Source organism: Ambystoma mexicanum, chromosome 2q, assembly GCF_040938575.1.
Source record: "Ambystoma mexicanum isolate Mex_15411 chromosome 2q, UKY_AmexF1_1, whole genome shotgun sequence".
Lineage (NCBI taxonomy): Eukaryota > Metazoa > Chordata > Amphibia > Caudata > Ambystomatidae > Ambystoma > Ambystoma mexicanum.
In genome coordinates this window covers 13,500,977-13,516,177 of record NC_090924.1, presented here as the reverse complement: position 1 = coordinate 13,516,177, position 15,201 = coordinate 13,500,977, and the positions used below count along the sequence as shown (strand labels likewise).

The window sequence follows — 15,201 nt, the reverse complement described above, 5'->3', positions numbered from 1 at the left end:
ATTACTGGTATTACCGGGTTGTTGATCTTCAGAAAGGATCTTTCATCATCTGTAATGTTACCTTTGCAATGCCAATTGTTCACCATTTTATGCATTTCTTGAGTGATGAACACTGTGGGGTTGCTAGGCAGTTTACTATAGCAACCTGGTGTCTGAAGATGTGCTTGTCCCATACTCAAGTAGTCACTGGTTTTAAGCAACACAATATTCCCTCCTTTGTCTGCTTCCCAAATAACTAGATTGGTATCATTACACAAATTGTCAAGTGCTGTCCTTTCTTGTCTAGTCAAATTCCCTTCACCCATGTGGGTGACCAAGAGACATAGGGATGTTGTGGTTTACCGTATCGAAAGCAGAAGAGAGGCCGAGAAGAATGAGGACAGAAGGAGAGTTTGAGTCAAGATTTGAGAGCAGGTCTTCACGGGTGTTCAGAAGAGCAGTTTCCGTGCCTTTGAATGCTCTAAAGCCAGACTGATGGTCATGGAGACAACCAACAGATTCAGTGTGGAGGGTAAGTTGAGTGATAGCCAGCTTCTCCAGGAGTTTTCCCAGGAAAGGGGCGATGGAGATCAGGCGATAGTTTACTGTAATAGACGGGTCGGCAGAGGGTTTTTTGAGCAGAGGGTGCACAAGAGAGTGCTCGCGAGGGGAGGGGAAAACTCCATTGGCGAAAGAGAGGTTGCATCGGTCGGCCAAGGCTAGAGCAAGTGTCAATATTGTCCTTTGTGGTTTTGGAGGGGTAGGGGTCAACCTGTTTGGAAGAGGCTTTCATAGACCAGAACTATCTAGAGACCTCATCAGGTGTGACAGGTGAGTGGGAGGAGAGAAGAGTGGGATGGGTGGGGGCAGCCTAGGGGGCCCAACAGACGTTGGTGCAGGAGGGGGAGCAGAGGAGAGCAAGGACAGGATGTCTTGTGTTTTGATGGTGAAATGTGCAGACAGGGCCAATCAATGGGCCTGGGTGGGTGCAGTAGAGGATGCGGCTGCAGTAGAGTTTGCCAGTTCCTTGAATGTAGACTCTTTTCTTGGAGCAGATGCAGAGTCTAAATTGCCTTTGAAGAAAGCGGCAGGCCAGTTTGTCAGAGGGTGCACCTGAAGATCCCCATTTCCGTTCCGCTGCTCTGCACTTGCATTTAAGGGCAGCCAGACTCTGGGTAATTTAAAGGTGTGCGCCCCGGGGCCAGAGTCATAAAACTAAGGCATACATACTATCCACACCTGAACTCTTTTTCTTCTTTTTTTAAACTATAACTATGGAGACAAAAATCCTTAATCTGCCTCAGAATGCCTGTTCCTAGTTAAAAATATTGGTATAGGGTAAACCCAAAGGGCAACCAACCTTATGGGTGAGCCCCTCTCAGAAAGCACTGATAAAGATTCTAAAATGTCTCTTACCTCTCAGGTGTGGAGTGTGACGAATCTAGGGTACTTATCCCTTCTCCCCAGGGGGGAAACATCCCCTTTGAGGCTAGGGAGGTGATCCTGCTCCACAAGACCCTTCCTAGGGTTATGGGCAAGCGGGACCTCATTGGGAGTGACTTCCCCTTAGGGGACAAGGACTCCCATTCTGATGAGCAATTCCCTAGACCCAATACAATATCTGCATATATGGGACTGCCTGCGATAAAGATCAATCTGTCATCCTTATGTTTGGTTTGAGACAATGTGGGAACAAAACAGCCATACCAAGAAAGATAAGATGTCTCTTTAAAAAGAGACGTGTATATAAGTGGCTCTTGTGAAGAGAGAAAGTATTGTATGCAGGGGAAGCCCCCTGACGTTCTTACTCCTTGGAGAGGCAGAGCAGAATGGAGTTGCAGAGCTCACAACGTTTGTAAGGGCGAGGAACACCAGAGTGAGGCGTCAGAGAGACGACAAATCCTACAACAGGAGAACTGTTGTACGAATGGGGAGCTAAGAACTGTCCAAGGTGGTGGTGTGACCATGGCTGCTTTTTGATGGGCAAGACACCCAACTAATAACACTGAAACCACCAGAGGAGGGAATACTGCCAGTTCCCTGCTGCCCACGTACATAGACAGCATCCTACATCGGAGGAGCCCAGAACACCACACCGGTGAAGTTAAACACAGAAAAGAGTAAATGAGATGACTACCCAAGTGCACGCTGAGCCCTGTGAGGTTCCTCTGCATCGAGGCAACGAATTGTCAAGAGAGAAACCTCTCAGTCACAAGTACAAGAGTCGATCATTAAATGAGCACAATTGGAGTTATCTGAATCCCATACAGAGCGTGACGAAGAACGCTTTTTGGGAAATAGACAAAGAGTGGAAGCGAATACCCTGCCACGAAGGGAGAAGCCCCCAGGTACTGTGGCTTGAAGAGACGAGAAAGCCCACAACAAATAAGTGTAACAAGTATTGTGAAATTGGACTGTCAAGGGAACAGATTCATAAAAGGGAGAAACCAATACCAAGAACCCAGGAGAGATAGACTCATAATTTGAATATGATCATACAAAACCCTGGGAATGTTAACCCTCAAGGAAAAAAGAGAGATGCAAGTAAAGAGCAGAGTGTGAGAAAGTGTTTCTAGGCGTAGTGTCGTAAAGCTGGTATTAGAGAGATTGCAAGGACCACAAGTATATGGGAAGAGCTACATGAGTTAATGAAGAAAACCTCAAGAGAATATCAGGGAAGATAACTTAAAGAAACATATATTTTAAAGAGAGACATTTGTGTATCAAAAACCACAGGAGACAAGATACAGACTCAAAGAGCAACAAAGCAAGAAGAGAGACATTCTTTTGGCCTGTTTGGAGTTATTCATGTTAGTGGTAAGATCAGCTAGAGTTAGGTTGAGACTGAGGAAGAATTATACTTTTTGACTTCCTGACGACAGGCGAGCACCTTTAGTTCATTTAGGTAGGCAGGGTGATCTCTTTAGTAATATTGAGAGATAGGTACATTTCCTTATACTTTCATTAAAGAAAGGTAACATGTCCTACATGTGTCTGACTCCTTCTAACCCACCACAGGAGCCATGCTTCAGAAGGAAGTGGTTTGCAAACTTTCTCTTGTCTCCCTCCCCCCCCATCCCCCCTCCCTCCCATCCCCGTCGTTGCCATCCAACGCTTAAACAAATTGTGGAATGAAACAAACTCCAGACTTTTGATATGCAACAGGTTACAGACTCACTTTTATTTATTTGCAATGCGAGAAAATAACCCAGACAGCAAATGTGAGCCCCTGACAGAGTAAAACAGATTTTTTATATATATTTTTGCTACACTAATGAACAGCTGTAGTCCATTACCTTGCCTGGTGGTTCTTCTGCCCTTGTTCAGTAACATTTTATCGACGGAATATAGTATCATGCCTGTACATCCATGCCTGGTACCATCTCTCTCGAAAACCTATTTTTTCTGTCTCTAATCACATGCTAGATTCCTTGTATTCTCCATCTCAGCAGTGCCTTATGCATCCTGCAGCTTTCTGATTGCAGTGCATTGCGAGTTGTACTGCTTCTTGATGGTAATGCCTGCTTTATAACATTAATTTACACTTCCTTGCGCCATAACTCTGGCTGGCTTTCCCACTCATTTATGCCAGTTTGTGTACATTCTGCGTCGTCCAGTGTAATTCATGTCACTGTAGACAGGCCTATACTGCGTGTGTAGTCTGAGCATGTTGTGTAGTGTAATTACTGCTGTCTCATTACATAGAGATTGACACATGATCTGATTGCTGCCTTTCGATGTGTACAGGTAAACTGAAAGCTTTTCTCTATATCTCAGTGTATTCACAGGGACGTAAAGCCAGAGAACATTCTGCTCACCAAACAGGGCATCATCAAACTCTGTGACTTCGGCTTCGCACGGATTCTCAGTAAGTGCCATGTAGCTAGAGTGCTGTGCTTATATTGCTCCTGCCTGGAAAGGGTACACAATGTTAAATATCATTTACAAGTTGGGACTTTTTGGATAAGCAACATAATACTTTTGCCAATCCTTTATCATTTGGGAGCTATTGTCATTGTGTCCGGGTTCCCATACTTGTCAGGTACTGCCATCGGATGCAAAGCTAACGATTACCAGTTGCTATCAAATGCCTTGCTATAAAAAAAAATGCATTTAATCATCATGAAAAATGCTTTTGGGAAATGGGGATTTATGAGGTATGTTAAGTTAGAGGAAAAAGAAACTGAAATATTGTTTCATTGTAGGTGTTGTCATGTGGACAGAAGCGAACGGGATATGTAGGTTACAAAACTCCTTGATGCATAAACCAACCAGAAAGCATGCTTTAAATGTTGTCTTTGTGGAGGTTGATGGCCAACACTCAAGACTCAATATTAAACGATTTCTGCACCTTCACTTATACTTCAAGCATTAGGACATAAGAGGATACCAGAGAGCAACAGTAGCATTCAAAAACTCCACGAAGGCAGCAAAGACAGTCTGTGGCCGGTGACTCAGGATTATAATTGCTGTTTGTTTAAAACACTTGTATCGCGCCTTAGGCCCAAGGGTACACAAATAACAGAAACATTGTCACAAACACACTTAATGCCCCACTTTGAATGTTTAAATACAGCGGACATTCCACTTTCGGCACCTTCTGCTGCTCCATTTTTGGCATAGCTGTGCTCTCTCCTTTGGAACAAACCGTGACTGTATGCAATAGAATCGACCACACCAGATTCACACAAATAACAGAACTGTACCTATGAAGCGAAGGACGTTTATGTAAAACAACTCCGAGAAGTTCATCTTTCATTGAACTTTCATGTTAAGTGGGCTAAAACTCGAAATAAGTACGGCCAACCAGAAGTACTCAACACAACAAAACCTCTTTGAAATGAACAGTCTTTTTCTGTCCTGAAGACGGCTACACTTGCAACAACAGACATATTGTGAAATTGTCTGATTTGTTTGTGTTGCCATTAGCAGAAACATATGTCGACTATCACAAGAGCCTAAGGTTTCTAAAAGGCTTGTTTCTCGATAGAGCAGTGTTCTGTGAATAAGAGTGCTGTACCTTTGTGTTTTTTTTGAATAGTAGTGTTAAAAAAGGCACAGACGCACATACTAACCCCACCACATTTTAATGCTTTGTATCAGACTTTTTGTCTGTTCCTTGTTTCCTCTTTACTCTGTTTCAGTCAAAGATCTTTTTTCAGGTTAGTTTTATACATGTTTTCTCGATAATTAAGTAAAAGTTATATTTTTGTTATATCTGTTTGGTTTCATAATTTGTATTGTACGCTAACAGGGCTGCATCAGGATAGTCCACATCCCCATGAACATAGGTATAAATTGAAACCTTGTTTTTGAGTAAACTACCCCTTCCGATTTAGGCACACCCACCACTAGATGACAGAACCAAAAGACGGGGTCACCACCTTCACTGTGCTCCTTTTCTCATAGCCTTGATCCCTGAAGGTGCTGTTCCCCGAAATAGGATCCTCCCAATTTCCTTCACACAAACACACTAAGGGACAGCCAAGTGTGACAAATCCTCGGATGTTGTCCCTTCTCCCCTAGGGGGAGCCCTTTCCCATGAGGCCAGTGAGGTAAGGTTGCTACCCGATAGTGCCCCTGGGGGTGGTACTTGGTGGGTGGATCTCATGGGGAGGGACCCCCCTTTGGGAGTAGCGATGACCTGGGGAGAACATGTTATCCCCATAGCCCACCTAACCCTAACACACCTTCCTATCCCCCTCCCATCAACACTTTCCCTAATGTTCCTATCGTTTTTTGCCATACCATCAATATAGGAAGTAATGGGATGATGAAGAGGGTGCACTCCTCAAGGGACATGTATCCCTTAAGCACTGAGACGAGGCAGAGACCTATTGACTCACTGTAAAAGCTCAAGATCAGTACTGAGACGAAAAAGTGCAGAAGCATAAAGAGCACCCATGAGAACTTGAATGGATATCTAGTGTTTCCCGAAACCTGATTGGGCAAAACCCATTCAAAACTGAAGAGGGAAACCAGGAAGGAGAGCGAAACCCTCCCTGGAGGAAGCACGAGGCGGGAAGCAGACTGGAGCAGAGAACAGAGGAGGTTGTTGCTGGGGAAGCTGCCCTGCAGGAAGAGCTATCCCGATCTGGTTGGGCGTGGAGAGACCGACCAGAGCCGTGGAGAAGCAGGTGTCCAGCACAAGAAGTGGCTGGAACGTGTGGTTGACAGGAGACGCACAACCCTCAAGGAACCAAATGCTGCAGAGCCCCACTGCAGCACACAGGAAAACAGAAGGGGACGCGAGAGGCCCGAAAGGACACAGAGAAGAGCCTGCGACCGACCGAAGAACGCCAGCAAGCTCCTTTCAGGTATCTGGGTTGCCAGGACGTTTAGTGGGCCTTCATAAGGGCTGTGAAGTGTCCGAACACAGGTCACGGACCTGCACCCTTTTATGAAGAGTAACCCTAGTCATCTTCATAGTCACAGTAGCTGGCAGTATAGTGAACCATGTCTGCAACACCAAAAGGGGAGAATCTCACAGGTCTGGGCCCATACCCTTTTATGAAGAGCAACACAAGTCATCTTCATAGTCGCAGTACCTGGCAGGCTAGTGAATAAGGGTTACCGCAAAAAGACAAGAGAAAAATCACTGGTCTGGGACCTGCACCCATAGGATTGAGAAATCAGGTGAACTGGCACAGAAGCCAGGGGTAAGGAGGCATTCCCGCTGGCAGTGTGAACTGCATGCTAAAGTCTGAGAAGAGTTGGGGGAACTAAGTCATTCCTCCCAATCCCCTGTGAACCGTGAAGCCAAAACATCAGGAGAAGGAAGCAATACCTCCTGGTGTTGCGCCCTGTGAAGCCAAGAAAGATCAGGGGAAGTAGCTTAAAGTATTACACCGATGACGAGATAACAAAATTGACTTGGTCCTGCATAAATACTGTAAAAACAAAAAACACACCAAGGGGTTTAACCTTGGGAAGGACGGGAATAAGTCAGCCAGCAATAAGACAATTTCTATACGACTGACAGGTTACATAGTCTTTGCTGGGTACCAACTAGCAACAACTCAGTTTGTGCATTATTCAAAGCAAGAGAGTTATAAGCCAACCAGCACTGAGTAAGGCGAAAGACATTGTTTACTCTCATGACATCAGTAGAATAATCACCAGTAAGCTGAATGAAAATGTGTGTGTCATCAGCCTATTTAGTGCATAAAATGTCCTGCTCATCTAAAATATCAAATATTGGTTTCTTAAAAAGATTAAAAAAGAGTGGGCGAAAGGTAAGAGCCCCGTGGAACTCCACAGAGGTGTTCAACAGGGGATTCCATAGACTCACATTGCCTGATTCATTATTTGCATCGTTTGCCTGCCCGCACTGTTTACGAAATTGTATGTGAGCAGATTCTTATTGCCTGCCTCATTATTTGCATTGTTTGCCTTGCCCATATTGTTTGCGAAACGGCATCTGCTCTGATCTACCAAGCCTTTATAACAAAAGGGACAGCCTAAAGTCGGGCAGGACGGAAAGGCTGGGCTAATACTTTATACGAGGGGGTGGTCCTGTCCTCAAACGTCAGCTGTAGCATTGTAAGGAGTCATTGGCAGCTGTATAACGAATTGGGAACAGAAAAGGGTACCTTGAGGCTGGGATGTGTACTTAACATTTGAATAATATGGAATTGATTTAACACAACATGTGTATTTGGTGTAATGTTTGACTCCTTACTTTCTATTTTCAATACCTACATGTGTAACCTAATTAAAATAAAGGACACCGTAGCTTATCTCCAGTTTTTGGATCAGTATCTTCTTCCAGTAATGCATACTTGCCATGATGTATTACCACTAATGTCGAGGTCTGTTTAAAGTATCACTGCAACAAATCATTGCAGAGTAAAAACGTTTGAGGACAGGACCACCCCCTCGTATAAAGCTGATCTACCAAGCCGGCATTATTATTTGTGCCATTTGTCCTGCCTGCATTTTTCCTGATTCTGTATTCAACCTGACCTGCCAAGCCTGCATTTCTATTTGCTCCACTGGCTTTGCTCGTTCTGTTTCCAAATTTTGTATCAGATCTAACCTGCCAATCCTGCTTCAGTTCTTGGTGCCACTTGCGCTGGTAAATGCTTTACCACTACCTGCCATTAGTGTGCCGTGTTGCAGGCTTGCCCACTGCCCATATGTATCAAATCATACTGGCACCTATGTTCTAGCTTCCAGGCCACCCTCACTGCTAGTCTGCCCGACTCATGCTCACACTGATCTCGTAGCTCTAACCATTCGCGCAGTGTCAGACTAGTCTGCTACACCGCCTTGCGGTGCCCCATTCCAAGTGTATACAGACTACAAGATATTACATCATTTGCTCGCTATTATCCACCCATTGCCCCTCAGAATTAACCAAGAGCCAATCCTGCCTAGAACCATGGCCTCATTCCACAGTGTCGCACTAGCAATGGCCTCCCTTCTACCGTTCGTCCATACTATCTCCTCAACCAACTTCCTACCACCACTCCTGTCCAACAATAGATGGCCTTCAGTAGATTCCCCCCCCCATGAGACCTGAAACCAGCTCACCTCTCAGCCCCATTGAATGGATACAGCGCTTCACAGCTGCACCCATGTCACTTATCCCACTGCCTATCCACATCAGAAACAGGGGACTAGGCTCACGTTTCTTCAACCATAAAATAACACTAAAACTGAGCAGTCAAGCCACTCAGCCTACACCCTATAAACACAACCTGACCACCTGCGCAGCAGCAGTACCCAAACCTCAACTACCACCCCCTCCTCCTATCTTGTCTAAAATCCAGCTGCCAACCTCTCCACTATATACCTCCACACCACACCCACCTAACCCAAGTTTAGGAATACCCCAACCCAGGCCTCTGCCACCTACCATCACAGGGGCACTCATCAATGCTTGGTCCCTAGTCGCTCACGCCACCGAGATCTCTGACCTTATTGTAGACAACCACCTAGACTTTCTGGCCATCACTGAAACATGGCTCCACCCCGCAGCAGGCCCAGCTCTCTCTCTCGGGCCTTGCCAGAAGGTTACACCATCATCAGAACTGACAGAAACCTAGGCAAAGGAGGTGGAGTGGCTTTCATTTCAAAAACCCATCTAGGTTTCAGAGCCACCACCCTAACCAGCCTTCTGTCTGCAGCACTCCTATCAGCCAAACTAGCAAACTCACCCACCCAAACCTTACTCATGCACCTCATTTATCGTCCCCCGGGTCCGACCTCCTCCTTCGACAAAGACATCACTAACCTCCTATCTTCCAACACCAAACTTGGATCCCAAACCATCCTCCCGGGAGACCTAAACCTACGCTTTCAAGACCCTAATGATCCACAAGTACTAGCTGTGGAAAATTCCATCACCCAACTGGGTTTCAAACACAGAGTCACCGAACCCACTCATTCTGAAGGTCGTATTTTTGACTGGGTGTCCGACCTTAACTGCTCCATCACGATTCTCCGAAATGAGCCAGTGGCCTGGTCGGACCACCACTTCATCTCTTTTTCCATCCAAGGAAAAATCCCCCCTAACATCTCCTCAGCCCCACCCGCACTTTCCAGAAACTGCCGCAATATCTCAATCAATAGTATTCACCCACTCATCAACAATATCCTTGACGCCTCCAAGTTTAAGGACCTTGACTCGAACAAGCTGGTCGACCTAAACAATGCCACAGTCAAATCAGCATTAGACACCACTGCACCCCTCAAACTAAGAAAAGCTAAACACATTGCCCATCTGAACAAGTGGTTTACTCCTAAATTAAAAATCTTAAGAAATGCCAAAAGGACGGCGTAATCCATTTGGCGCAAATCGCCCACTAGCCAGAACAAAATTACATTCACCACAGTGGCCGCAACCTACAAAGCGGCTATCCGAGCCACCAAAAAAGAAGCTTATAATACCAGAATCCACAATGCCAAATCAAGTACCAAAGAGCTCTTTAGTATCCTAAAGGAGCTCGAATACTCGGCACCTCCATCCCAGGATTTTACCAAGGACACTGCCTGGTGCACAAAAATTCAACAAGCATTAGCCGACAAAATCACCCTATTACAAAGTAAGATTGAATCCAAAAAATCAGCCCCGAAAACTGCCACCACCCTAAACCGGAGTCTGCGAATACTCTTCCACAATGCCCACCTTTCGCATTCTCCCAAGTAACCCCGAAGGAAGTGGAAGATATGATCAAAACGTTGAAACCCTCCCACTGTCGGAGTGACGTCCGTCCAGCCTCCATCGTCAAGGATAGAGCCAAAGACCTAGCTCCCTTCATCGCCACTCTGCTAAACTCCTCATTCTAATCCAACCAAGTCCCTAACAATCTCAAGGAAGCCTGGGTTATGCCTCTCCTAAATAAAAAAAAAAAACAACCTTGACCCCAATACTCCTACAAACTATAGACCCATTACGACTGTCCCTTTCCTTCTAAAAATCCTTGACCGAATCGCCTATCTGCAAATTCAGAAACACTTAGAAGAAAACAACCTATTAGGCCTCAGACAGTCCGGATTCAGAACTAGACATGGAACAGAGACCACGCTTCTAGACCTAAAGATTCAGATGGATGAGGCGAAGGACAAAGGCAAGCTAGCGATCCTCCTGCTCCTAGACCTGTCAGCAGCCTTCGACCTTGTTGACCACCAGATCTTAACTAGACACCTTAACACTGCTGCAGCCTTCTCCTCCAGTGCTTCTGACTGGATCAACTCTTTTCTCTCCAATCGGACCACAAGGGTCTTGTCCCCTTCAGCCTCAGCCGACCCGAGCCCCATTCTCTGCGGAGTCCCTCAAGGTTCGTGTGTATCACCCGCACTCTACAACATCTTTACAAAGCTCCTCTTCGACCGATTGGACAACTTGGGTGTCATCTACACCAATTACGCAGATGACACCCAAGTCCTTATCCCACTCTCTGGGTGCTACGACAAAGACTCTAAATTACTGAACGATGTCTACCTAGAAATCCAGGCTTGGATGGCTACCAACAGCCTATGCCTCAATGGCGATAAGACCGAGCTCCTAATCGTCGGCACTCAGGCACGTTTGAACAAGCTTGATCATAAATGTACATCCTTCAGTATCAATGGTAATACAATCAAGGTCCCCAAAGAAATAAAAACTCTAGGAGTCTACCTTGATTCTACTCTGTCCCTCAAGAAACAAGTCAGCTCCGTGGCTTCCTCCTTTGCCTATACACATAAGCTTATCTACAGCTGCAAATCTTACCTGTCCTCTAGCAGCTGCCTAACATTAGCCAGAGAACTTGTTCTGTCAAAAATCGATTATTGTTACACTCTCTTTCTAGGTTCTTCTGAACTCAATCTAAATAGGCTTCAGGTCTTCCAAAACAACTCCCTTAGAGCACCACTCAAGTTACCCAGAACCAGCCACATCTCATCACTCAGACGCGACACTAACTGGCTGCCAGTTCGTGACAGAATCATGCTCCATACATTGGTAATCACTCACAAGTACCTGGCCAACACAGCCCCCAAATACCTTTCTGACAAATTCAACAAGCACCTTCCCTCTCGCACCACCAGATCTGCCTTTCTCATCACCTCACAGTGCATAGGTACAACTTAAAAACTGCAGGTGGAGCTAGCTTCCCAGTCCAAGCAGCCAAACTTTGGAATTCAATTCCCCCTACCTACAGACAAGAGCCCTCCCTCCTGAAATTCAAAGCTGGACCAAAAAAATGGCTTAGCACCAAACCACTCCCCTGAGAACCCTTGGGCGATTTCTCTCGGACCTCGCCCAATCTCAAATATATCTAATGCACTTGCGCTCATGTTATTGTACAAATGTCAACTTCTCGACCTATCTGTAACCTCCAGGTCTTCTTTATTGTTACCTCGATATTCTATTGTATGTATGCTAGACCTACTGTAATCTGGTCTCCAGACTGTTATCTTGTGTCTGTTCCTCTCCATGTATGTATCCAAGTCTCTCCAGCGCCTAGTTACCTCAGGTTTCGGTGCGCGATATAAGTAATAAACAAATACAAATTATTGTGGGAACTCTTGCCCGTCGACCCAATTTTAAAAAGTGAAAACCCAATTAACCGACCTCTCTTAGATGTAAAAGGTAAACAATGACTCTATTTAATAAAATATTCAAATCAGTCAAATGCTGCTGATCTAAATGAATAAGATGGGCCATCTTGCCATCCATGATTTGAGAGCAGACTGAGTGCCATGATAGGCTCTGAATCCATATTTTCGTTAACTAAGAAGGGCATGCTCTCCCAAATGCGCTTGCAACTGTAAGTAAGCCAGACGATCAAAAATCTTGAGCACAAAAAGAACACTTGTTATCGGTCTGTAGTTCGTAGGGATGTTGGGGGTCCAGTGAGGTTTTTTCTTTTCTTTTTTTAAACAAAGGAGTAATCCAAGCTTGTTTTGATACAAATGGGTACAGATGCAGACAAAAAAGATACATTCACAAAGTCTGTAATCGGAGGAGCAAGAACAGCCACCCAATCTTTAATGATTTTAGATGGACATGGATCTCCTGGACAATTTGTCGGTTTTAAAGACTAAATCACGCTCTCCACCTCTGAGACAGTCACTTCCCTAAAGTCAAAGATGGGAGGTGCAGGCCTGGCTGATGGTAAGTGGTTAATAGGAGGAGATAGGCCAGGGTTGTTATGAATAATAGTAGTTTAAACAAATGCATAATGAATAATATCTGCTTTAAATGACAAGACTTTCCTAAAGAGAGCATTCTGTGTTGAATACTAATGCACCAATCTTGATGCTTAATTATAGATTCTGGTACCTTGACCTTAGGACTCTCAAGTTCTGCTAGAATCATGAACAATTCCTTAAAATTGGAGGTAGCCTGGATAATATAATGATTCAGATGCTGTTGTTTGACTAGCCTAGCAGATGAATTCTATGATTCTTTATCAGCAATTGAGGGTTACTTTTGCCAACAACGACAGGCTTTATTTTTTTGAGCCGGCAGGTCATGCAGTTCTTGCGTGTACCAGGATTGTGAGGTCCTAACCATCAGGATGGATTTGCAAATCCTTTTAGGTGCAATAGAATCAAGGGCCGAAGATAACATGTGGTTATATTGCAATGCCAGATCCTCAGGAGACAAGGTAGCAATCAATGTATTACAATGGACCTCCAAAAATGTGGTAGATGTAATTTTGTGTAGACTACGTTTAGATGCTGTCTCGAAATGGGGGTAAACTTGAGATATTGAACCTGTGATACCAACCAAGAACAATATAGTAAAAATATGCGACCACAGACCGGGAACAATCTCAGAGGATTCAACTGGGATACCATGGGTGCATAACATATTTAAGATGTGCCCATTCTTATCTATAGGTTTAGAGATAGAATGTGTGAAACCCAAATTTGAGTGGGCCAGATTCAAAGATACAACCCTGCCATCCTGCGTGTCATGCAGCCATAAATTAGTTTCCTAAAACAATGACTTTAGCAGAGGTTTTAACAAGAGTATAGTAAAGATAAAAATTGCTCCTCAAACTAGTTTGTAATGTGGGGCGGCTTGTATAGTAAAATAAAACTATAAGACATGTTAGGGTTAACTCGGGGCTTAACAAGCAATAATTCAGTACCCTCTGGTGCTTCCATATCCAATTGGTGAACATGTGAAGATTTTCAATAAATAATAGCAAACCCCACCTCCTATATTGGAGGTTCTGTTGCCATTAAAAACATAGTAGCGTTCTGGTACAAGATCAGGCTCTGAAGAAGAGACATGTTTCTGTTAAGAATGCAATAGCAATATCATAATCTTGAATAAAATCGGTGACCTCAAGGGAATGTTTCACTAATGAACGGGTATTTAAGAGGAAGCAGCAAACCTGTGAGAGAACGTAAAGTATTAATTGCAGATGTTGTAGAATCAGTATTTACATTTTTTTTATTGTGCTTATGTTCAATATTTGAACGTTTAAACATATATATACAAAAGAGTTAAACATGAAAAATAAACAATCATATCATTTTAAAACAGATAACGTTCATTCATCAATATACTCTTCAATAAATACACAATGCTAAGGTTCCTCACACATTCACAATTCAATACAAATATACAAATCAAAAGAAGAGACACTAAAATAAGCACAATCCGTTCTAAAAATTGTATACTCAACACATCAACATATGCAGCCCTATTCTTTAGCTATATGATAGAGAATAGTTTCATCACAACACCTTAAAAGCCTATTCAACACTACCTAATTAAGCTTGGTGGAACCAAGCTCATCCAACATTCTTACCTCTGCGGTCAAGAAAACCTCATTACCTCCACTCAGTCTATCCCATACTTCTTGTACCAGATATATCCTCCCCATTTAGAAAAATCTGCTCAAGAAGCGCTTTCTAATTGTTTTCAGAGCCACGCGTTCTACCATAATATGACACAGGGTCACTTTGGGCTCTTTATAGTAGCGACACCTGTCTATAGTTTCTAGTGTACGTACTGATCTCTTAGCCAACACTTCCCCTGTGGGCAGTAGGTTGAGACAGAGAGCAGACAAAATGGACTCCATATCCTAGGACACAGAAATTGCTTTCATTATGTTGGCGATGTGCCCAGTGGATTTTCAATCCTAGCCCATGTGGTATGAATTTTATAATTCCTGACCGTGGTAATGGTCTTAATCCAGTCCATCTCTTTTAGTCGTTTTTTGATTGAGTCTGGATTTTCATGCAACTCTCTTCTTCCCTTATCACATTCAAATAGAATAGTGTCAGCGGTATTGGCCATAGCTGTAAGAAATGGTGAGTTGTTTGATCCTAGTTCTTTTTCCATGTTCTCAAGTGTATTTCTCATTGGATTAAATATTTTTCCATTAGGGTCAGGACTTTCCATTGGAACCAGTATGCCAAGGACAGTAGCCCCAAATCAAATCGAATTGATGGCATTGGTGTCCCCATAGGGAAATTCAAAACCTTTTTCCATATGTGACCCTCAATCTTAACCCACAGAATAGTTAGGCTCACCAGGTTTATTTCCATCCCATACGTCATCTTCGCGACCACATTACCTACATAATAAGTCAGCAATGGTTTAATTGTGAACCTTCAATATTTACTGTAGACCTTCTTCATTTGATAAATCATTTATTCAGTGTTGTTCAGTATTTGCGTAATGCTGCCCTCACAGGAGTTCTGTCCCATAGCTGGAACCCTAGATAGATTAACTCCCTCAGGGGTACTATCTTAATATTATTTACCTGC

The 15,201-nt window shown here is 44.0% G+C and overlaps 1 protein-coding gene across 3 annotated transcripts in view; it reads left to right on the top strand.

Moving 5' to 3' along the window:
- Nucleotides 1–15,201, top strand: part of LOC138569113 (cyclin-dependent kinase-like 4) — a 1,540,933-nt gene that overhangs the window by 451,551 nt on the left and 1,074,181 nt on the right. For all 3 annotated transcript variants that reach the window (XM_069646780.1, XM_069646779.1, XM_069646778.1), the window contains one exon: nt 3,757–3,847. In XM_069646780.1, coding sequence (XP_069502881.1) covers nt 3,757–3,847 — 91 coding nt within the window. The remainder of the gene's footprint in view (nt 1–3,756; nt 3,848–15,201) is intronic.